At 56.4% G+C, this 24,323-nt stretch overlaps 2 protein-coding genes across 3 annotated transcripts in view; one reads left to right on the plus strand and one right to left on the minus strand.

Moving 5' to 3' along the window:
- Positions 1–20,179, minus strand: part of LMF1 (lipase maturation factor 1) — a 67,452-nt gene extending 47,273 nt beyond the window's left edge. Inside the window, exons 1-4 of one of the 2 annotated variants that reach the window (XM_029947687.1) lie at positions 20,148–20,179; positions 8,580–8,889; positions 3,474–3,484; positions 913–1,129 (exon numbers count right to left, since the gene is read on the minus strand). In XM_029947687.1, the coding sequence (XP_029803547.1) occupies positions 913–1,129; positions 3,474–3,484; positions 8,580–8,719 (368 nt within the window). In that variant the 5' untranslated portion in view covers positions 8,720–8,889; positions 20,148–20,179. Of the gene's footprint in view, positions 1–912; positions 1,130–3,473; positions 3,485–8,579; positions 8,890–20,147 lie in introns of those variants that run through there. The other variant, XM_029947688.1, reaches the window with a different exon arrangement.
- A 788-nt stretch (positions 20,180–20,967) lies between these two features.
- SOX8 (SRY-box transcription factor 8) overlaps positions 20,968–24,323 on the plus strand; it is a 16,743-nt gene continuing 13,387 nt past the window's right edge. Inside the window, exon 1 of the mRNA XM_029949160.1 lies at positions 20,968–21,028. Coding sequence (XP_029805020.1) covers positions 20,968–21,028 — 61 coding nt within the window. The remainder of the gene's footprint in view (positions 21,029–24,323) is intronic.

A 24,323-nucleotide genomic window follows, 5' to 3' on the forward strand; every position in this document is an offset into this window, starting at 1 on the left:
CGGGCGGATGTCAGCGAGAGCACGGGGCGAAGGCGGGCTTCTGGGAGGAGGATCTCGAGTCACGGGAGCCTGAGGCGCTCGCTGGCGGCGGACTTCGCGCCCAAACCTGCGGGCTCCGCTGGTCACCACCGCACGGGGCTGGCGCGCTCCCCACGGGCAGGGGCCCTTCCCGAGACAGCTCAGGGCTCTCTTCTCGCCTAGAAGGCTAAGGCCCAGCCTGTGAAGGCAGGCCACCGGGGACACGGCAGGCCACGCCCACAGCCACAACCGCGCCCACGCTCACTTCCACGCCCACAACCACGCCCACAGCCACAACCGCGCCGCACTGACAGCTCCTGGCACGGAGGGCGGCTGCGCAGCTGGCTGAGGAGTCGGTGAGGGACAGTGGCCCAAGGCAAACAGAGAACTTCACTTTCAATTTTAAGTTTCAACTCTTTTTGTCACCTACCTTTTAAGGTAATTAAAGATCAGAGAAAAAGTCTGTATTCATCTTCCTCTTATAAAATCCGATGCTCTTCCTTTTTGTTGATGCAAATTTCTGTGACATCAAGAAGGACCCCTTTGCGTGAAGGGCCCCTCGGCACCCCCGCCGAGCAGCGGGGAGAGGCCGACCGTGGGGTTCTCCCTCCTCTCTGGCACCGACGGGGTGCCCTAGCGATGTGTCCCTGGCACCGCTGGCTGCAAGAGGATTCTCTGGTCCTCTCTGGTTTTGGCCTGCTTGGCACCATGTGTGTGGGAGGGTCTGGGGTGTTTTGAGATTCCTGAGTCTGTGGCATGTGCTTTTCAAACAGGTCTGGAGAGTCCTTGGCTTTTATTTCTCCCAACATTCTCCTGCCTGCCGTCTCCCTTCCTGCCCGCCGCCCTGCAAGGCCAGCAAGGACGCCCGATGCCCCATGCCTCCGTCCGGCCCACCTGTGGTCCTCCAGCCGGACTGGAGCAGCTGGCCAATCGTGGGTGCTGCCGTGTGTCCTCGGGGGCCGACAGACGCACCCCTCCCCGCCTGCCGACCGCTGGACCGCTGCCTCGCATGACAACCCAGTCGCCAGGTCTGCGTTGTCCCTCGAGTGGATGTCCAGAAACTCTTGGTTCTGTCGGCGCTGTGTGGCTAAGCTGCACTCCTGAGCGGAGCCTGGTGACCCAGAACAGAGCGTCTGCAGGGAGGCTGCGGTCCTGGAGGGGGGGCAGCAGGACGGGGACGTCTAGCTGGGCCCTGGCTGCCATCAGAACCCTCCGTGAGCGGCCCCAGCACGGGGCCTGGGGGCGACCTCTCCCCACGGCCCCTGCCCAGCCCCCTCCTGACCCCATCCACCCCACTGGGCAGCACCCCAGACTGAGTGGCAGCAGAATCAGGGCCCTTCTCTGGGACACGGCCTCTGCGTGAACCCCTTCCCCAGGGCCTCAAGGTGTGCAGGCTTGATGTCCCTGCCCGTGGGCAGTCTGTCCCCTCCCGCATGGGCCACCAGGGAGTCCCTCTGCAGCCTCTGTCCTGCCAGGCCCACGCCTTCTTACATGCCCAGGGAGGCCGGCAGACCAGAGCTCGGAGCTGCTGCATCTGGGACAGTTGGGGGGCCTCTCCTTGGCCCCCTGCTCTCGGGCTCAGTCACAGGTGAAACCAGTCACGGCCCCGGGCCACTGAGCCAGCACTGGAGCTCAGAGCCCGCAGCCGCCCCGCGGGGTCGCCCGCTGGAGGCCGGGCTCGAGGCCGTTGCGCACAGCATCCCGCGGGGACCGCCTGTGTCCCCGCTAATTCTGTCACTCTCTCATGTCATGTGCTCTCAGGCACAAGGACACATCCCGCCTTTGTCCTGGTGGCGCTGGGTCCTCACCCCAGCCTGTGTCGCCATGCTCCCGCCACCGTCATTCCAGAGCCCCTGTGTGTGGGGGACTGGAGTGTGAGTCCTCGATGCCGGGGCCGTCGCTGACACAGGACTCGGGGTTACTGCTTCCTGCTCCCGTGCCTCGCTCCGTCTTTCCAGACCACTTCGTCCCGCAGCGTCATACCTGCACCCCCCCGTCTCAGTCACTGCTCGAGGGGTCACGATACACAGCCTCGCCCTCCGGAGCTCTCCTCGGGGTGTGCGGCCCCACACACGGCACGGGAACCCGCGGGCCCCCGGCCGCCTGCGAGCCCGGCAGGCCTGGCGTGTGCGTCCCCGCTGGGAGCAGCAGGAGTCTCGGAAGGCACCCGACTCACTGCTTGGCCCAGCCAGGCGTGCCGCAAAGAAGGCAACGCGGGGGAGGTGGCCTCTCACGCTGCCGCACGGACCCGGCTCTGGGCTGCACGCGCTGTGGAGGCCGGGCTGTCCCTCCCGTCCCTCCCGCCTCCGGAGACAGCAGGGAGGCGCCTCTGCCGTGGCCAGGGCCCGATCTGAAGGGTCCGCCCCGACACTGGGCCCTGAGGCACCGGCTCCCCGGCTCTGAGCCCTCAGACCCCCGTCCAGACCCGCGTCCAGACCTGGCTGCCGCGCGCAGGCCTCTCCCTTCCCTTGGCTGGCAGCACCGGATGAGCGAGGGACGCGGCTTCCTTCCCGCACGCACCGTGTGGGCTCCCCCGGGATTCTCGAATCTGTGCAGCCGTGTCTCTGACGAACGTGGAAACTTTGCCACTTGCCCCTCGTCACGGGGCTCCGTACACGTGCTGCCAACCCCCCGGCTCTCCCTGTGGGCGTCTGAGCTCTGTGTGGCCTGGGTGGGCTCCAGGCCCCACCACCTGCCGCTGTGACCCCCTCCAGGGAGTCCTCCCTTCCAGATACTGTATTTCCGGTTCTCAAATTTCCATTTGGTGCTTTCCTCATCCCGTCACTTGCTCTTCCGAGAGCTCTTTTCCCCACTCTTAGGGCCTCAATGCCGTCCCCACAGCTGCACTGGGCTGGCCTGGGGGTGGCCTCTGTCCGCGATCACTCCCCTCCAGGACAGGCCTGGTGTTCTGGCCCCTGCTCCGGTGGCTTGGGGATCGTGCCGGACGCCCAGAGGGTCACGGGGTGGGGCATGGGGCCCCTCACGTCAGCCTTGCTGTGTCCTGTCCACCTGGGGACCCAGGGGGCCCTGAAGAGATGCTCTCCCACGGCCCACCGTGCGAGCATCACTCCCCATGGGGCACACGCTCACTGCCCAAACTGCGCCCCCGACCAAATGAAGCAGAAATCTGACTGCCGCCGGGGGAGCCCCTCCGCTGCTCAGGGCTGTCCAGGCACTCTGCGTAGCCCGGGGGGGGAGAAGGGTGGCCTGCAGTGTGGCCTGACCTCCACCCAAGCAACGAGGCTGATCCGAGAGGACACCGCCCACCAGCGTGTGACACGGCCACCTACACAGCACACCTTGACGTCACGAGTCCGGGGTCCCGGGTTACATCACAGACGTCGGACAAGCTGGTGACAGCCGCCCGGGCGGGGACAGAGGCAGAGAAAGTGCACCAGTACACACCCCACAGACAGGCTAAACTTCCACGGAGCCGAGCTCTGAGTTCCACTTACCAAATGAATACCTAAAAAACAAAAGGAGAAAAACGTATTACAATTTTGCCTTGTTTTGTCAGAAAATTTACAAGATTAAAGCATCATGCTACCTAAGGCCCGCTTCGGTGACCCCAGGACACTGTGGGTCACAGAGCCCAGGGGCACTAGATGTGGTGGAGAAGGTGGGTGTGGGGAGCCACCCACCGCCCAGAAGCCCTGTCTCCCCAGGCCCTGCACCACGTACGGGGTCCCAGCCCATGCCCACAGCAGGCCAATCGAGAAACCTTTGGGGGGGGGGGGCGCCTGGAGGGCTCAGTTGGTTAAACGTCCAACTTCGACTCAGGTCATGATCTCACGGTTCGTGGGTTCGAGCCCCGCGTCGGATTCTGTGCTGACAGCTTGGAGCCGGCTTCGGATTCTGTGTCTCCCTCTCTCTCTGCCCCTCCCCCGCTCATGCTCTGCCCTTCCCTTGCTCACACTCTGTCTCTCTTTTAAAAATAAATGTCAAAAAGGAATGTTTAGGAAACAGCAAATGCGAAAGTGGATATCTGGCAGTAAATACTCAGACACCATGGGAATGTCATACCCTACAATCAGAGCGTTTAAAGGGCGCCCAGTACCCCGAAGGGGCCCTACTCGGAAGGGCTGAGGAAGGTGGTCTTCCCAGGCGTTTGTGGGGCCGCTGCCCCGCGGGATGGAGATGCCCGACCCGCACCCTGGGCCCCGCGGGACGGAGGTGGGGGTCCGTGTCTGCGCATCAGTGCTCGGCCGCGCATCTGGGCTCCAGGCAACGTTCAAGGCAGAGGGGGGGGGGGGGCGAGGCCGCAGGCGGGGCGGGCGGTGGCGGGCCTCGCGGAGGGCTGCTGCGTTTGGACAAAACGGGGCTCACAGCGGCCACTGTCAGGGGGAGCGGCCCCGACCGTGACCCCCACCCCCCTGCGGCCCTCTGGCATCTGCTCGGGCGCTCTTTGAAGTGCAGGCTCTGTCCGCTCTCTCCGAGGGACGCGGCAGAGGCGGCTTCCTCTGCAGGAAGGACCCCCTGAGCCTCCCCAATGCCCGTCCAAGTTTCTGGAGATCACCCTTTCTTCTTCGGGGGTAGGAAGGTGGGGGGAAAGGATGGCCACGCAGCCATCCTCCTCGCTACAAAGGAGCCCTTGAGGAGCACGGCCAAAGTAAAGCGCAGATGAAAGGATCGGAAAGCCAACGTCTTGGGAAGTGGGTGCCCCGGGGGTGGGGGGGCAGCGGGAGTGCAGTCTCGGCCCGGCTCCCAGGGCTCTGGCGGGGCCCAGCGTCTGAGGCTGACGGAGCCGCAGCAGCCAGACTCGACCTGAAAGTCACGTAAACTCAGGCAGTAGCGGCTGCTGAGCTCCAGCCGACTCTTCACACATCACCAGTTCCCTCAGAGCAAGAGGACAGACGCCCGGAGTCCCCACCGACGTGACCAGTGACTGAACAGATAAACCTACAGGGCCAGGAGACGCACCTCCCCTGCAGAAGCATCCAGTTCCCCGCCCTACACCTGGGCTGCGCACCCGGGACAGACCGACCTCACCGTGGACAGGGTCCCCCAGGGGTCCTCAGCCGGGCGGCAGGGTCAGCAGCGGCACAGACACGGCGCCCCCATGCGGGCTGGTCCTGCACCCCCGTGGGGGCCGCTGGCCTGGGGGTGCTGACCGCCAGGCTCCTCACAGCCTCCGGGAGGAAGGCCTGCAGGGGCGTGGGGCCCCGGTGCTGAGCGCTTCCCTCCCTCCTGCAGAATACGGGCCCAGGCCCGGTCCCCTTCCCCACACTGGAGAGGCCCGCCTGGCACCTGCCGCATCCCTCCCCCTCCTCAGCAGAGAAACACACAGGCTCTGCTGCACCCGCCTGCCCGCCAGCATCGCCCTAAGAAGTGGGGGGACGCGTGCCCCCAGCTACTGCCCCCCGCAGCCCAGAGGCTCCCGGGCCCGCCTCCCTGGGGCTTAGGGCTCCCATTCCCATCAGGGGCCACAGATCCTGGCCCCCAGGGCCCGCCTCGTGCCGGCCCCGATCTTTACTTCGAACCTGGTGGGGAGGGGCGCCCGGGTAGATGGAGAAATCATGATTCGTCACCTCAGATTTGCCCAACATATGACCACGGTATCTCTTAACCGCCCGGGGCCGGAGCGAAGCTGCCACGTGCCCCTGACAGAACGCCAGGCCGCGTGGGAGGCCACTCTGGGTCCCGGCAGCACAGGAGGGTTCTAGAAACACGTGCAGCTAAAATCATGAGATGTGGAGTCTGCTAAAACATGGGGGGCATGGGGAGAGTCAGAGGCCCAGGTCTACCTGGGTCCCGGCCGGCGGCTATGGACCGGGGTGGGGGGGGTGCAGGTGCACGTGGGGCAGAAGGGGAGGCCTCACAGCCCACGTCCACCCCACGCCCGACCACAGGCGACCCCGGCGCCGGGCCTGAAGCTCTGGAGCAGGGCACCCGGGGCGTGGACTCCGCGGCAAGGGGCACACCCCCAGCTCGCCTGCCCCTGCGTCCCTAGTCACCCTCCCTCGACGCAAGGACCAGGCTCCACCCACCCGCAGTGCTGCCCGCCCACAGGGGCCGCTCTCCCTACAACCAGAGCTCGCTGCCTCCACACAGTGGATTCAGGAGCTCCCACCTGCCGCGCAGCGTCAGGAAGGAGTCAGGAGAGCGGGTGAGGACGTGCAGGACGCCGGGGGAGGCTCCGGCGTCCGCCTCGGGAGACGCCATGTGCCAGCGGGCGAGAGCAAAGACGGGCGGCACCTGCCGGCACCGCCCTGCCCCCGCCACGGGGCGCCAGCTGGACACCGGGAAGACATTCTGCCCACGGCGCCCGTGATCCGCGCACCTCACCTCCAACAAACGCTCCTTCCCCCCAACTTCAAACACGTGGGACATGCAAGGAACGGCCTGTGTCTAACCCTCATTTTGGGGTGTCATTGTGGGGCCCTCACTTGGTAAGTTTTCAATGTCACTCTGATCCCAAAACTATCATCCGTCAGGGGAGCCCGAGTGAAGGGCGGAGCTGGAGACACCTTACCGGCCGGGGAGCCCCCAGGGCCCAGCTCCGGGCCGCGGCGAGCGGCTGGGCCGTGACGCGGGCGGGCGGGCATCACGGGCACGGCCGGCCAACCACTGCTCTCCACTCACAGACTTTGTTTTCTTTCCCATTTCTCACCTAACACATCTCACGCGCCATTTCTGAGAAAATGTTGTTTTATTTTATTTTGCTTCAGCGAGCCTCAATTAATTTGACACATTTCTTCTTTTTACGTCCAAGGGAAGGAGAACAAAGTATCTTTTCCGATGAGAAAGACAAGACTGGTTTTGGCCAAGGTCCCAAAGTGGTTTTCAGGAATTTAAACATGGGCTGAGTCCTCCTCGACCACAGTCACTGCATGACCAGAAAATACTTTTTACAGTAAACTCTGCTTGCTAGACACGGGGAGGCCCAACCCAAGCCCTGTGTCACTGCCGAAGCATATGCGCCCGTCTCTGGAGGGGGTGCGCCCGCGTGCGGAACTCCAGCCTCGACGGGACAGGACGCTGCCGCCTCAGGCGGGAGTAAAACCACACGTCCCCAAACACTGCAGCCTCTTGGGACGTGACAGAGGGACCCGGCCTCCCCTGGGTGGGCGCTCCTCTGCTGGTAGACACGCTGTGACCAGGGGGCCACGGGCAGAAGGGAGGCCCTAGGCGTCTGGCCTCCGGGAACCCACAGGGGGAAGAGCAGATGGGGGAGAAGGGGCCCTCGTGCCTCAGGCTGCATGGCAGCTGCCCCGCCTGGTGTGTACACACCCCTTCTTCCACCCCCCCCCCGCCCCCGACAGGACTAACGTGTCATAAGGGGGGCCCTGGAGTGGGTGTGCAGGGTGGCGAGGCGCCGGGCCCTCCTTACCGCAGCCTGGATCTGCAGGAAGGGCCTCCTAGGCGCACGCTGACCTAGGTCCCCCAGACCTGCCCATCCACTGCCAGGAACAGGGCCAGGCAAGAGTCCAGCGCAGACTCCACTCAAAGAGGTGCGCACCGGCCCACGGGACGCTGCAAGGGGCCCGCCGGACAGACCCCCGGCAACTGCCGCAGCCCCGGGCGACTGATCGAACCCACCGGCAGGACGGCACTGAAGGTCAGGTCCACAAGCTCCGAGCGGACAGTCAGGGTGACGACCCAGCCCTGGGAAGACCATGGAGCTCCTCTATCCCGGGCCGCAGCGCACAGACGGCTGGGCCCCCAAGCTGCACTTCCCGCCCAGAGGACAGACGGCTGCTCGGTGAGCACACGGCAAGAGATGCCCCAGTACTGCCTCACCTCGCCAGGTCTGCGTAGACGCCAGACGCTTCCTGCAGGTCTACACCGATGCCCTCCCCGCCCCCCACGTCCGCATAGACGCCAGTGCTCTGTCCACTTCCTGCAGGTCTACACCGATGCCCCCCCCCACCTCCCACGTGTCCACGCAGACACAACCCTCCGCCCCGGAGCCTCTCAGAAAGCTCTGCCTTTTCAGAGCATCCCCTGTGCTCCCTCTGGTCGGTGCGTCTTCCCTGCGTCTGCAGCCCCGCGCTGGGAAGATGAGGCAGAACCCTCTGGCCGGCTGAGACACCCCACAGCCCCCCACGGTCGCTCTCCTCCGTCAGGGTGCCCTGGACCAGGGCCGCTGCCTGCTGCCCCCCTCCTGCGCCCACTACTCCCTCCGACCTCGCGGTCCGGAGCCCCCGCCCCCCGCAGGGCCAGCCTCCTCTGCGGTCCTGGCCCGAGCTGCTAACAGTTCTCCTGACCAAGAAGGAGCTGGCGCGGGCAGGACCAGAAGAATCAGGCTCCAAGTCCAGCCAGACCCCCCCTCAGACGCCCCCAGTAACCCCCACAGCGACCCTCCCTCCATCCGCAGGACCCCCAGCCACAGGAGGCTGCCATCGGGGGTCTCTGCAGCGACCACACCTCCCGAGAGAATCAGGATTGCTCCCGAAGAAGAAAGGCCCTTGATTTTTGGTCACGGGCAGCCAGCGGTCTCTATTCCCGCCCAGTTAAACTGATGTGAGAAGAAATTTGCTCCGTGTCCCCAGCTGCCAGGGACTGCCTTGCTCCGTGGCCCGTGGCCCCCGGCCGAAGGGGCGGCAGGGCTGTCTACTTACCAGACCTGGCCCACGCTGACCAGGGACATGTAGAGGACCCAGAGGGCGGCCATGAGCACCATGTTGGCACAGCCGGTGAGCAGCACGAAGGACGAGACGGCCAGTCCGAGGAGAGCGAGGGCGTCCAGGTTGGCATCCATGTGCGACCAGTCCAGCAGCCAGAGCACGGTGGGCGCGTAGCTGACGGCGTCCCAGGCCCCGCGGCCCTGGAAGTACCGCCGCACGCTCTCCAGGTACAACCGGCAGGGCAGCAGGCCGCGGTCCCCGATCAGCGGCTTGTTCTGCTGGAGGGCCACCAGGAAGGCCACGACTGGAAGAAAAGGGGAGGGCCCGTGAGCGGGAGGGGCGCGGCGGGGAGCCGAGGGAGTCTGGGCCGAATCAAAGCAGGGGGCGAGGGCCTGAGTGCGTCTCACCACCCTGGAAACGTTCCGGAAGATGCCGGCTAGAGGCGCCGCGGGGCACGGCAAACGTGCCGGGCCCGGGCCACGCCCACTCACACGTGTGGCACGGTGACGGGACACACAACCGGGAGCCACGCTCGGCGCCTGTCGCCCTAACACACGTCCGCACGACCCGGCCGGGGCGCGCTGCAGGTCCCCGAGTTCGAACCACCGGTCCCTAACAAGCCCGCCCCTACAGAAGCACGCACAGCCCCCGCACAGAGCTGACACGGGCGGGGCGCGGGGTGGGGGAGCCCAGCACTCCTGCCTCCACGTGTGAAGAGCAAGAGGACAGGGCCAGGACACAGGCGCCCACAGAGCAGCTCCACGCTGGCTCCACACGATTGCAGACCCCGGAGATGGGCTGCACATGCTGCAGGTCCAGGGCGAGGACCACTGCGTCCTGGGGCAGGGGTGAAGCCGAGGGGGACGAGGGGGAGGGGCGCGCTGTGTCCCGGGGCAGGGGTGAGGCCGAGGGGGAGGAGGGGAGGAGGAGGAGCCCCGTGCTGCGTCACAGGGCAGGGGTGAGGCGGAGGGGAGGAGGAGGAGGGGCGCGCTGTGTCACGGGGCAGGGGTGAGGCGGAGGGGAGGAACGGGGTGGCCGCGTTTCCAGTTTCGCGCTCGCGCGCGGAGGCTCACAGGGTGGCGCTCACCGTCAGAACCCCGCGCGATCCCTCGTCCAAGGCAAAACCAGCCGCCTCAGCTACCGCACGTGAGAGCGCGGAATCCTAGCCACTAGACCACCAGGGAGGTTCAGCTGCAGCATCTGAACGTGAGTAAGGAGAGCAAAGCCCGGAGGCCGGGACACACCAGGGGCAGGCTCTCAAAGGACCGTGTGCCACAGGGAAAGCGGCATTCTGGCACACGGAGGGAGACTCAGGATAAGGCCTGGGGGCAGATAACATTGTAAACGACTCTGGGGCGCGGGGGCTCAGGCGGTTAAGCGTCTGACTTCGGCTCAGGTCACCATCTCGTGGTCTGTGAGTTCAAGCCCCACGTCGGCCCTGTGCTGACAGCGTGGAGCCTGGAGCTGCTTTGGAGTCTGTGTCTCCCTCTCTCTGCCCCTCCCCTGCTTGCTATCGACCACTCTCAGTCTCTCAAAAATATGTAAACATTAAAAAAATTAAACAATTCCAAAAGATGAGTCAATACAGATATGAGAATGGAATCATAGATGATGTTCAATTAAGCAAAGAGAAGGCAGGAAAAGGGAAAAAAAAGAAACAACAGAAGAAACAAATAGAAAACAAATAGCATATCATAGACTTTCATCTGTCACTCTACATGAGTGTTCTAAACTCATCAGTAAAGACAAATTGTGAGATTGGATAAAAAAGCAGGAACTAAATCTGTGCTGTTTACAAGAAGTCCACTTTAATTTTTTAATGTTTATTTTTGAGAGAGACAGAGACAGAGTATGGGTTGCGGAAGCCCGGAGAGAGGGAGACACAGAATCGGAAGCAGGCTCCCCACGGCCAGCACACAGCCCGACAGGGGGCTCGAACCCAGGAGCAGCGGGATCATGGCCTGAGCATAGTCAGACGCTTAACCTACTGGGCCGCCCAGGCGCCCCAAGAAATCCACTTTAAATATAAACAGATAGGTTAAAAGTAAAAGCACAAAAAAGATACATCACAAAAACAATCAAAAGAGAGCTGACGGCTATATGGATGTCAGAGACAAAAACCATAACAGGAGGGATAAAAAAGGACGCTGCATCAAGAGAAAGGGTCAACAAATGGGCAGAGCGAGCTTGGACGTGCAGGAACCTACCAACAAACTTACATGTACCTAAACTGACCTCACTTATTACTACATACATGTCTATATTCCGTACACGCATGCACCGCCTTGACCTGACACATGTACGTTGCCGTATGTCTAAAACAAGACACGCCAACCTGACATCTTTAGAACACTCCGCCCAACAGCCAACAGATGTGATTTTCTAGTATGTGCGGAACATTCACTAAGCCACTCCACGCTGTGAGCCACGGAGCAGATGAAACACCGAGAGAAAAGCTGAACTGTGGAAAACATGTTCCCTGAACACACAGAAGTAAAGCAGCCGTCGGTCCCGGGATGTTATCTGGAAACACATCCACATCTTTGGAGATTATGTCACACACCACTAAATATGCAGCAGAGAAGGGGCACCCGGGTGGCTCAGTGGGTTAAGTGTCCGACTTCGGCTCAGGTCATGATCTCATGGTTCCTGAGTTTGAGCCCCGCGTCAAGCTCTGTGCTGACAGCTCGGAGCCTGAAGCCTGCTTCAGATTCTGTGTCTGTCTCTCTCTCTCTGGCCCTCCCCTGCTCAAGCTCGGTCTCTCTCTCCTTCAAAAATAAATAAACATTAAAAAAAACATATAGGGGCACCTGGGTGGCTCAGTCGGTTGAGCGCCCGGCTTCGGCTCAGGTCATGATCTCATGGTTCGTGGGTTCGAGCCCCGCGTCAGGGCTTTGTGCTGACAGCTCAGAGCCTGGAGCCTGCTTCGGATTCTGTATCTCCCTCTCTCTCTAACCCTCCCCTGCTCACACTGTCTCTCTCTGTGTCTCAAAAATAAATTAAAAAAAATAATAATAAAAAACATATAAGCAAAATTCTAAGATTTTTTAATTGAATGAAAATTGAAAATACAACATGTAAAAAATCGCAGGATGCTGTGGACACAGCACTTCGAGGCAAATTTACAGTAAAGTGGTCATGTTAGAAAGATAGAAAGGTCTCAGGGCACCTGGGTGGCTCAGCCAGTTAAGTGTCCGACTCCTGATCTCAACTTGGGTCTTGTCTCATGGTTGGTGAGATCGAGCCGTGTGCCAGGCTCTGTGCTGACAGTGCAGAGCATTCTTGGGACTCTCTCCTCCTCTCTCTGTGCTCCTTGCCCACACACGTGTATGCACACATGGGCTCTTTCTCAAAATAAATAATTAAAAAGAAGAAAGACAGGTCTCACATTTAAAATTCTACTTTAAGAAATAAAAAAAAAGCAAATGATAACAAGATAAGCAGGAGAAAATAAATCTTTAAAAGCCTAAGAGTGGAGAGCAACGAAATTGAAAACAAGAAAAAATAGAGAAAGTCAGTAAAACCATAAGTTGGTTCTTCGAAAGGAGGAACATAATTGACAGACCTCTGGCCAGACCAACGAAGGGAAGAGAGAAGCGGTGCCGGGCACGAAGGCAGGAACATCACTGCCGGCCCCACTCTGCAACAGTGAGGGAGCCACAGACCTCTCGAGGCCCGTAAATTCAGCAGCTTAGATAAAACAGCGCAATTACTGGAAAGACACAAACCACCGAAACTCACAGAAGCAGAGCACAGGTCACACGGCACAGCTAAGCGCGGGCCGGACACGCGGGGCCGTGGGCTGCTCACACATGCGCCCACGGGGCTCCCGCGCCAGCGCGCCGAGGCAGAGACACCGCACGGCGACACCGACGCACAGAAGAGCTCGTCAGGGCCGGACCCACAGCCAGGGCGGGCCTGGCCGAGGGCGCCCGGCTCCCGCCCCTGGGCAGCTCGCACCCTGCTCACGCGGAAGTCCGCTCGCACGGGGAGCAGACCGGAAGGAGAGAAAGAGACTCTGTTAACGCACGATACGAGACGTAGAGGATTTCGAAAAATACACCAAAACTAAAACCTTCTTGGACCTAATGAGTTGATCCAAGTCACAGAACGTCAGTCAAGTGTAGAGGGGCCGACACGGCGGAGAGGCAGGGGGACCGGAGTTCCCCTGGGTCACAACCAAGCCGAGCTGCGGCTACAGGACTGAGCTCCGGGCGGCCGGCCGGGGAAGAGGCAGCCGCTCCCCGGGAGCCACGGGGACGACATGACGCCACACATGCAGGACCGCGGACTGGGAGAGAAGAGGAACGGCGGGGAGGCCCCTTCTGCAGAGAGAGAGCGGCCGGGGAAGCGCAGGGCTGCGTCTGGACGAGAGAAATACCGTGGACGGAGAAAGATCCGATCTCTAGCTGGGGGTCTTTCACCGGACAGGCGCCAGCTGCCCAGACCGCGCACCCGGGGAGGAGGGGGCCAGCCCCGGGCCCGGGGCGAGGGCAGGGGCGCAGTAGGAGAAAGCCATCCGTCCCTGCAGTGCTGCGGCACACGACAAAGCCTGCCCGCGCTGCCAGCCGGAGACCGCACAGTGGGCGGTGCAGAGTGGCACGCCCCCAGTACCAAGGGCACCGAGCGGCAGGGCCAATCCCAGCCAAGTCCCGGGAGCTGGGCACACCGCCTGCTTGGCGCCCCCGGCCCAGTGAGGGCACAGTGAGGACGGCTTGGGACACCTGGCCTGGAGGAGAGACTGGGGGTCGCTCTCGTCTCCCCACCACCACCCAGGCAGGGCTTCAGGGATCAGATCTCGGGGCCCACGGGGGGGCAGCACCCACCTACACCAAGCCACGCCCCTCGGCGCCCAGTTCGGGAGCAGGACAGACACCGGAACCGGACGGCCCCTCCTCCACACCGGCGCCGCCGCACCGCCTGGTCGAATTCCCGGAGTGCCCTTGTTAGATACATTCCTCCCGCCCGCGTCGGGCTGCCCGCCGTGCGGGCAGCCAGATCTAACCCGTCCTCTGGACACGCGCTCTGCACCTCCTCCTCTGGTCCCTTCCTCTCTCCCTGCATTAAGCCAGATAGTTTCCCTGGTGGGTTTTCACTCTGTCCCTTTGCTCGCCCGTCACTTCTCTCTCCGTTCGGGATAATGCCTCGTCCATCAGCACCACCTCCCCCTGCTGTTTACTTGTAGCTGGTGCTTCTGGCTTTCTGTTTTTGGTTTTCTTGTTTGTGTGTTGGAGTGTGTTTGTTGTCTGATTTTTGTTTGTTTGTTTTGCTTTCCAGGGTGACTTCAACGAACAAATCAATGCACAGCTAGTGGAGGGTCCAAAACATCACCACGAGTAGAGAGATAAAGTAACCGAATTCACAACAAGAGACAGCGAGTGACACTCTCCAAAAACATCTCGTGAAGGGCCAGGCCCCGGGCAGGGAACGGCCCTCTTTAACAGTTAGTGCAGGCGCAGGTGCAGGGCCCATAACCAGCTCTTAGCGCGCGTACGGGACAGACAGCTAGCCAACGTGATGAAACGGAAGAATTCTCCTCAGAAGAAATTCCGGGAAGAAATGACAGCTAAAGAATTGCTCAAAACAGATATAAACAATATAAATGAATAAGAATCTAGAATAATAGTCACAAGATTGATCACTTGGCTTAAAAAAAGCATAGAACACAGAAGAGAATCTATTGCTGCAGAGATCAAGGAACTGAAAAACAGCGATGATGGGGCGGGCGCCTGGGGGGCTCAGTCGGTTAAGCGGCCGACTTCGGCTCAGGTCATGATCTCGCAGTTCGTGAGTTCAAGCCCCGCGTCGGGCTCTGTGCTGACAGCTAGCTCAGAGCCTGGAGCCTGCTTCAGATTCTGGGTCTCCCTCTCTCTCTGCCCCTCCCCTGCTCATGCTCTGTCTCTTTCTGTCTCTCAAAAAATGAATTAACATTAAAAAATATTTAAGAAAATAGTCATGATGAATTAAAAAATGCTGTAAATGAGGTGCAAAGTAAACTAGAGGTGGTGACAGTGGGGACTGAAGAGGCAGAGGGGAGAATAAATGAAATAAAGGATAAAAGTATGGAAAAAGAGGAAGCTGAGAAAAAGATAAAAAAATTCTGGGCCACAAGGGGAGAATTAGAGAACTAAGTGATTCAATGAGATGGAACTATATCCTCATCATAGGGGTTCCAGAAGAAGAAGAAGAAGAAGAGAGAGAGAAAGGGACAGAAGGTGTACTCAAATAAATCATAGCTGAGAACTTCCCCAAACCGGGGGAGGAAACAGACATTGAAATCCAGGAGACATAGACAACTCCCTTCAGACATAACAGGAATTGATCTGCACGACATTATCATGGTGAAACTGGCAAAATAAAAGAACAAAGAGAGAACTGTGAAAGCAGCTAGGGATAAACAGGCCTTAACCTACAAGGGTAGACACATAAGGGTAGTAGCACAACTATCTTCTGAAACTTGGCAGGCCAGAAAGGAGTGGCTGGAGATTTTCAATGTGGTGAGTAAGAAAATACGCAGCCAAGAATCCTTTATCCAGCAAGCCTGTCATTTGGAATGGAAGGAGAAAGGGTTTCCCAAGCAAAAACTGAAGGAATGTGTCACCACTAAACCAGCCCGACAAGAGATCCTAAGGGGGATTCTATGAGTGTTGCAAAGACCACCAAGGACCAGAGACATCACTCCACACATGAAACCTACAGAGAACACGACTCTAAACCTGTGCCTTTCAATAATAACACTGAATGTAAATGGACTAAATGCTCCAATCAAAAGATATAGATATCAGAATGGATAAAAAAAAAAGACCCATGTATTTGCTGTCTACTAGAGACCCACATGCCAACGGAAGTCAAAAGAAAGCTTCTACAAGACAAACCAGATTTTAAACTAAAGGCTGTAACAGGATGAAGAAGGACGTTAAGTAATAATTACGGGGTCTATCCATCAGGAGGAGCTAACAATTATAAATGTCTACGCACCGCATTTGGCAGCACCCAACTATACAAAACAGTTCATCACAAACCAAAGCAATCTTATTGGTAAGAATGTGGTAGTTGCAGGGGGCTTTAATGTTCCAGTTACAGCAATGGAAAGATCATCTAGACAGAAAATCAATAAAGAAACAATGGCCCTGAATGATACACTGGATCAGATGGACTTGACGGATATATTTAGAACTTTTCATCCTAAAGCAGCAAAATACACATTCTTCTCAGGTACACATGGAACATTCTCCAAGACAGATCACATACTGGTTCACAACACAGCCCTCAATAAACACAAAAGGACTGAAATCATACCATGCACACTTTCAGATCACAATGCTATGAAACTTGAAATCAACCACAGGAAAAAGTTTGGAAAGTGCATGGAGGTTAAAGAACGTCCTACTAAAGGATGAATGGATCAACCAGGCAATTAAAGAAGAAATTTTAAAAATATATGGAAACAAGTGAAAATGAAAACACAACAACCCAAACCCTTTGGGATGCAGCAAAGGCAGTCCTAAGAGGAAAATATGCTGCAATCCAGGCCTATCTCAATAAACAAGGAAAATCCCAAATACAAAACCTAACAGCATACCCAAAGGAACTAGAAGCAGAACAACAAAGAAACCCCAAACCCAGCAGAAGAGAAATAAGAAAGATCAGATGAGAAATAAACAATATAGAATCCAAAAAAACCCCAGTAGAATGAATCAATTGAACTAAGAGTTGGTTTTTTGAAAAAAATAAACAAAATTGATAAACCTTCTCAGACTTCTCAAAAAGAAGAGAGAGAACCCAAATATATAAAATCACAAATGAAAATAAATTTATCACAACTAAACCCTCAGAAATACAAGCAATTATCAGAGATTATGAAAAATTACATGCCAACAAACAGGACAACCTAGAGAAATGGACAAACTCCTAGATACCCACACTTCTTCCCACACGGGAAGAAATAGAAAATTTGAATAGAGGCTCGCTCCACATGGAGCCAGGCTGTGGATGAAGTCTGTGAGCCCGAGTTTAGGCTGGCCGGGCCTAAATTCGTAATAAAGCCCTTTGCATGCGTGATTTGGCCTCCCTGGCGGTCTCCAGTTTTGGGGGGTGATATTAAAATCTGGGTACACATAATGGGGGCTCGTCTGGGATATCCCCCCCCCCCGAGCTCCTGGAACACCGACACGTTGGGTCTAATCGCCGCTGTAGGACACCATTGGAAATACTTGTTATTTTACCAAAGCTTTGACTGGAATGTCCTGTTCGAGAGTCAGGCATAGGCTCAGAGATGACCTGACAGCTTTAAGGAACTAAGGTTGACTTTATGGAACATGGAGCCATAAAGCCTCGTGGAAATGTTGGCTGGACACCTTGCTCACAGAGTTCCCAGCAGCCTCCCCAGCCCCTATTAAAGCTTCAGGTATCTCTCTGGAGTTAAGTGGACCGACTCAGAAAAACCCTCAGCCTGGTGAGGTGATCCAGATCCAGTCGATCAGCTTGAAATGATCCTCAAAAAGACTTTGACTCCAGGGATCTCCAGCCCTGCTCCAGCCACACCCCGGAAGCTGGCTGGTCTAGCACGGCAGAAGCCTGAGGAATCACCGGTCCAGTAAAATAAACTGTCCTGTCTCTTTGCCATCGGACTGGCAAATGTTGCCCCAGAAAGCTGGGGGAACAGCAAAAGTTCCTGATAGGATGTTCTGTTGGTATTAATTGCCTCTGATCTGGGCATGTGAGTTCAACCCGGCAAAAGGTAAGGGGAGCCTACGCCTCTACCGCCAGACTCTAATGGGGGGGTCCTCAAGTGGCCGCTAGACGGCCCACCAGTTTGGCTAAGGTTAGTAATGTAGAAAGAATCATGAAGGCGTATTGCACTTACACGCCCGGGGATCCTGACAAATGAGGAAACAAACTGGCTGTCATTCTTCCTTTTGTAAACCAGGCAGCACCAGATATTAGAAACCCTAAAAGAGACCCTTACCAAATTAACCATGGAGACTGGCGGAAATTGGGTAGTTCTCCTTCTTTCTGCCCTTTAACATTTGGCTCTTGTATCATTAATAAGATCATAGCATTTGTCAAAGAGCAGGTAGATGCTATTCTGTTAACGGTCTTAAGAGCGTGTAGCCTTAAACCAGAACAATGGTAGCATAGCTGACCCAGGACTGGGTGAGTTACAAGACAAGAGAGGGGAATGTAAGGACGCAGGTCTGATTCAAGTTTCCCCTCTGACCTTGGAGGCCAGCTAACACCATTAACATTTCTGGGGGCGGGCCTAAAGATGGAGGTTAAGACTAGTCACGCCCTACCTGGGGGTTCTGGATCCGCTCTGTAATTGGTTAAAGTTACTGTCAATGATGTGATGCTATAATGAATGGACCCCTGTACCTGTGTCACCATTTCCTGTAACTCCCCTTCCCAAACCCATGAAAGGCCCTGCCCTGCCATGTTCCGGGCTCGCTCCACGTGGATCCAGTGTGGTTGAAGTCTGAGCCCGAGCGTAGGCTGGCCGCGCCTACATTCATAATAAAGCCCTTTGCTTTTGCAAAGAAAGAAAGAAAGACAGACAGACAGACAGAAAGAAAGAAAGAAAGAAAATTTGAATAGACCCATAACTAGTGAAGAAATTGAATCTGTTATCAAAAATCTCCCAACAAATAAGAGTCCTGGACCTGATGGCTTCCCGGGAGAATTCTACCAGATGTCTGAGGTCAAGTTAATACCTACTCTTCTCAAGCTGTTCCAAAAAGTAGAAATGGAAGGAAAACTTCCAGACTCATTCTATGAAGCCAGCAGTACCTTGATTCCCAAACCTGACAGAGACCCGGCAAAAAGGGAGAACTACAGGCCAATATCCCTGAAGAACATAGATGCAAAAATTCTCAGCAAGATACCAGCTAATTAAATTCAACAGCATATAAAAAAGAAATATTCTCCAAGATCAAGTGGGATTCACTCCTCGGATGCAGGGCTGGTTCAAACTTCACAAATCAATCAATGTGATACATCACATTAACAAAAGAAAGGATAAGAAACATACAATCCTGTCAAAAGATGCAGAAAATACATTTGACAAAATACAACATCCTTTCTTAATAAAAGCCCTCAAGAAAGTCGGGATAGAAGGAACTTACCTTAGCATCATAAAAGCCACTTACGAAAAGCCCACCGCTAACATCATCCTCAGTGGGGAGAAAGTGAGCGCTTCCCCCTGAGATCAGGAACACGACAGGGGTGCCCACTCTCACCACTGCTGTTTCACATCGTGCTGCAAGTCCTAGCCGCAGCAATCAGACAACAAAAGGAAATAAGAGGCATCAGAATTGGCAAAGATGAAGTTAAACTTTCACTTTTCGCAGATGTGATGATCCTCTACATGGAAAACCCAAAAGACTCCTAGAACTGATCCATGAATTCAGCAAAGTCTCAGGGTACAAAATCAATGTACAGAAATTGGTTGCATTTTTATATACCATTAGTGAAGCACCAGAAAGAGAAATAAAGAAACCGATCCAATTTACAATTGTACCAAGAACCATAAAATACCTAGGAATAAACCTAACCAAAGATGGGAAAGACCTGCATGCTGAAAACTATAGAAAAATTATAAAGGAAATTGAAGAAGACACAAAGAAATGGAAAAACATTCCATGGATCAGAAGAATAAACATTGTGAAAATGTCATTACCACCCAAAGCAACCTACACATTCAATGCCATCCCCATCAAAACTGCACCGGCGTTCTTCTCAAAGCTGGAACAAACAATCCTAAAATTCGTATGGAACCACAAAAAACCCTGAATAGCCAAAGTCATATTGAAGAAGAAAACCAAAACGGGTAGCATCACAATCCCAGACTTTAGCCCCTACTACAAAGCTGTCATCATCAAGACAGTATGGTGTTGGCACAAAAACAGACACACGAACCAATGGAATAGAATAGAGAGCCCAGAACTGGACCCACAGTGTATGGCCAATTAATCTTTGACAAAGCAGGAAAGCGTATCCAGTGGAAAAAAGACAGCCTCTTCAGCAGGTGGTGTTGGGAGAGCTGGACAGCAACATGCAGAAAAATGAAACCAGACCACTCTCTTAGAGCATACACAAAAATAAACTCAAAATGGATGAAAGACCTAAATAAGAGACAAGAAGCCATCAAAATCCCACAGAAGAAAACAGGCAACAACCTCTCTGACTTCAGTTGCACCAACTTCTTACTCGACACAGCCCCCAAAGGCCAGGGAACTAAAAGCAAACTGAGCCACTAAGACCTCATCAAGATGAAAAGCTTCTGCACTTCAAAGGACACAACCACACCAAGGCAACTGACGGAATGGGAAAAGATAGTTGCAAATGACATATTGAATAAAGAGCTAGTATCCAAAATCTATAAAGAACTTAACAAACTCAACACGCAAAAGACAAATAACCCAGTGAAGAAATGGACAGAAGACGTGAATCGTCACTTCTCCAAAGAGGACATCCAGATGGCCTACCGGCACATGAAATGATGCTCAATATCACTCATCCTCAGGGAAATACAAATCAAAACCACACTGAGACACCACCTCACACCTGTCAGAATGGCTAACTTCAACAACTCGGGAAACAACAGATGCCGGTGAAGATGTGGAGAAACAGGAACCTTCTTGCACGGCTGGTGGGACGAACTGGGGCAGCCGCTCTGGAAAACAGCGTGGAGATTCCTTAAAAAATTAACAACAGAACTCCCCTATGACCCAGCAGTAGCACTGCTAGGGATTTACCCAAGGGATACAGGAGTGCTGATGCACAGGAGCCCATGTACCCCAATGTTCATAGCGGCACCTTCAACGATAGCCAAATCATGGAAGGAGTCCAAATGTCCATCACCTGAGGAGTGGCTAAAGATGTGGTTTATATTTACAATGGAATACGACTTGGCAATTAAAAAGAATGAAATCCTGCCATTTGCAGCAACGTGGATGGACCTCGAAGTTATTATGCAGAGTGAAATGAGTCGGAGAAAGCCAGGTATCATGTCTCCACTCATATGTGGATCTTAAGAAACTGAACAGAAGACCGAGGGGGAGGGGTAAAACAGATACAAACAGGGAGGCAGGCCAACCACAAGAGACTCTTAAATACAGAGAACAAACTAGGGCTGGGTGGGGGGAGGGGAAAGGGTGATGGGCACGGAGGAGGGCACCTGTTGGGATGAGCCCTGGGTGTTGTAGGGAAAGCAATTTGACACTACAATATATTCATGAAGAAGGTCAATTGTATTCCCATATATCAGCAATTAACTGTCATCTGAATCTTCTTAATTACAATCAATAGCAACCCCCAAAAAGTGCATAGATAAAACTCTAACAAAATAAGTGCTGAATCCGTATGGGGAAAACATACACAAACGATGCAAGGAATCGGAGCCGGCCTCCCCCAGCCCGCCCTGCGGGTGCGCTTCCCCGTGGACAGTGAGGAGCTGCTCCTGAAAGGAACGGGAAAAGCAAAGGACCCGGAGTCGCCCGAATAGTTCTGAGGAAGCACAAAGTTGGAGGACGCCTAGGACCCAATTTCCAGGGTGACTACACAGCTATACCAGCCAAGACAGGGTGGCCCTGGCAAAAGGAGACACAGAGTCCAGGGAACAGGACCGGGAGCCCAGGCACAGACCCGCACAGCCAGCTGGCTTCTGACTGAGGTGCAAAGACGGTTTCAAGGAGACAGACGGCCTTTCCGACCAAGGAGCCGGCCCCGCGCAAGGCCGTGAGCCTGGACTCCCACCTCACACTCCACAAAAATTTACTCACAAAGGACCACAGAGCAGAAGTAAAGTATAAAAGTACAGGCCTTCTCAAAGGAAATCCGTGGCTTGGGTGTGGCGTGGGGTTTTCGGTCACAGCGCCGGAAGTGTGACCCACGGAAGGACAGCACCGGCACACTAGTTTGTCAGATGAAGACCTTCCACTCTGTAAATGATATTTTAAAGAGAAGGAAAAGACAGGCCACAGATTGGGAAAACATATTCACAATGCACACGAAGGACCCGAGACGGGGACTTGTGTCCAGAATATTTAAAGCACCACTAAAACTCAACAATAAGGAAACAAACCACCCAATTTTTAAACTGGGCAAAGAATCTGGACACTGAAGTCACCTGTGTCACACAAATAAGATACACAGATGGCAAAGAAACACAGAAGAGACGCCCAGCGTCATTCACTGGGGGAAGGCCATTGAACGCCAAGACGCGGTATCACCACACCCGGACTGCAGTGGCCAAAACGCTGAAAACGCCGAATGCTCGGGCGCATCCAGGACGCGGGACCCTCATCACGGGGTGGGGGTGGGGGGTAAACGGGCGCAGCCCTTGCAGATACCGCCGGCAGTGTCCCACGGGGCTGGGGACAACACAGGGCCCTTGGGTCCTCACCCACTTGAGCTGAAAACAGGTTTACACAAAACCCGTACCCAGACGGGGCCAACAGCAGCTCGATTCATAACTGCTAACTGTGATCAGCAGGTCACCCAGGACCGATGGTCTCGTCAACCGCACCGGTGTCACGGGGCCTCCACAAAAACCCCAGAGGAAGGGGCTCGGGGGCCCCGGGCAGGGGTCTGCGGAACCCGGGGGAGAGCGTCAGCTGCTGAGGGAGCCACGCACCCGAGCCCAGAAGTATGTCAGGAGGAAAAATGAAAGTGTTTCCTGTTAGGCATCTGGGAAAGGAAGGGGCGCAGGCTGTGTGAAGACTTCTCGTCATCAATCCAAAACGTTCGGAGAAAACCTGCTTGGACGGGGAACCACAGACCAGGGCGACTGAGGAATTCCCATGGGTGTGAGAAAAACACAGAAAGTTCACCTCCAAATCCTTGCTTGAAAAGTTTGGGGCAAATTCCAGCAAAAAGAGAGACTAAAAAAGAAAAAGATGGAAACTCTGAAGGCACCCAGCTCTCTCCTGGGTGCCCCTCGGGTGCGTGGCTGGCGTCCTGAGTGTCCACACCAGCGGGCTGGGAGCAATGGGGGGACGGGCGGAGGAAAGGGGACACGGCTGGGAAAGCTTCCCATGGGGACAAGAAGCGATGACGGAGACTATGGACAAGGAGTCCAGGAAATGCTAGGAAGCACGAGAGACCTCTAGAAGACAGAGGATAGAAGCAGAAACAAAACCGTGTCCTGGCCGCAAGCTTATGGTGGGCGAGCAGGCACGCCAGACGCCGCTGGACGCACTCTGGTCAACGTGCAGAGGACAAAGCACAGGACGGGCGTTGTCACTTAGCCTTGTGGCGGGTCAGTGATCCAGGGAGCTACCTACTACAAAACTCAACGTCAGGTGAAGTGTGGACAGCCCCCATGGCATCTGGCAGCATGAAAAACCCTGGGACTTCAGAAACCTTACTGGAACCTTCTGGAAAGAGACCAGTGCAGGATGGATGCCTACTTGCCCAGGTCATCTCAGCCACAGAACCCCGTCCCTGGACGATGGGAAGCCAGTTCCCTCACACAGCTGACAAACTCGGAGTCTGCCCCCAGTAGAGGAAAGATCAGGGGGAAATGCCTCCGACAACGCCAGTGATTCTGTGTTCAGCAGCGGGCAGCCTGACCCCGTGGCTCAGAACCCCTTGCTTCCGGCCCCAAGAGAGGATGCGGGGGGTCCGAGGCAGCCCCCGCCTCCGAAAGCCTGAGGCGGGTGCCCTCAGGCTGTGCTCTCTGTGAGAAGCCACCAGGGTTTCCCGCTGTCACAGGCCCCTCTTTGGGTAACTGCATCACTTTGTCTCCTGCTAAGTGACAGCTCCAACATGCAGAGCACTTTAATCCTGCAGGGGATAAAGCAGTGCTGGCAAGAACTATTTTTATAGGAACTTAAAAGAGAGGAACGCATGGCTGAGAGCACACACTGGCGACTCCACGGTCCACGAGTCGCTCCAGAAAGCCTGGTCCCCACCGTGCCCCAGGGGACAGGCACCCCGCTCCCCAGGGGTCCTTCCCGGCAGGAAGGAAGACCGTTAGAAATGAAGCTGAGATGTTGGGAGCCCACAGGGCAGTGGAGGCGGGCAAGGCCAGGGGCCAGCACCTTCTGGATCCCTCTGGAAGAAAGACAGTCTGCGCCTCTGGGCCATCTCAGTCTGGGACTGTGCGGTCCCCACTGGTCTGCCCCTCAGCCACGCTGGTTTGAGACTCTGAGTTTGGGCTCGTGCTGCATGTTGCGTAGCCGCCTCCACTGCCCGCAGGCCCAGGAGGCGGGTGCCCCTGCTGGGTGTAGGGGCCGGGGCAGGGAGCTGGTCCAACGTGGAGCCCACCGAACCGCGCAGGTGCGGCGGGGCTCGCGCTCCACCTGCCCCTTCTCCGAGCCCCGGGAGCAGAAGCCGGCCCCGGGCCGGCACGACCTCACTCCGCAGGCTCCGGGGCTGCGCGGGGGCTGCCCTCGGCCTGCATGCGCTCGGGAGTGGGGGGGGCACAGCGTGGGAAACGCCGAGCTCCGGCGACTCGGGCGGAACTCTGCTGGCGGCACCCCTCGGCCCGTCTCCTGGGAGAGGGCTCCGCAACCGCCCAGGCTAACTGGGGAAGCCGACTCCGGGTGCGGACAGAGGTCAAGGGGGGCCAGGTGCGAAGTCACCTGCTCGCACCTCACCTCTCCAGCCCCACCCCGTCGGACCCGGCTGGGAGGAGGGGTGCAGAGGGGGCGCTCCCGTATCCGCCTGAAAGGGTGGTGCCCGTGTGAGCAACGTGGGGAGAGCAGCGTCCTGGGGAGCTGGGGATCATGGGGGCGG

Source organism: Suricata suricatta, chromosome 8, assembly GCF_006229205.1.
Source record: "Suricata suricatta isolate VVHF042 chromosome 8, meerkat_22Aug2017_6uvM2_HiC, whole genome shotgun sequence".
Classification (NCBI taxonomy): domain Eukaryota; kingdom Metazoa; phylum Chordata; class Mammalia; order Carnivora; family Herpestidae; genus Suricata; species Suricata suricatta.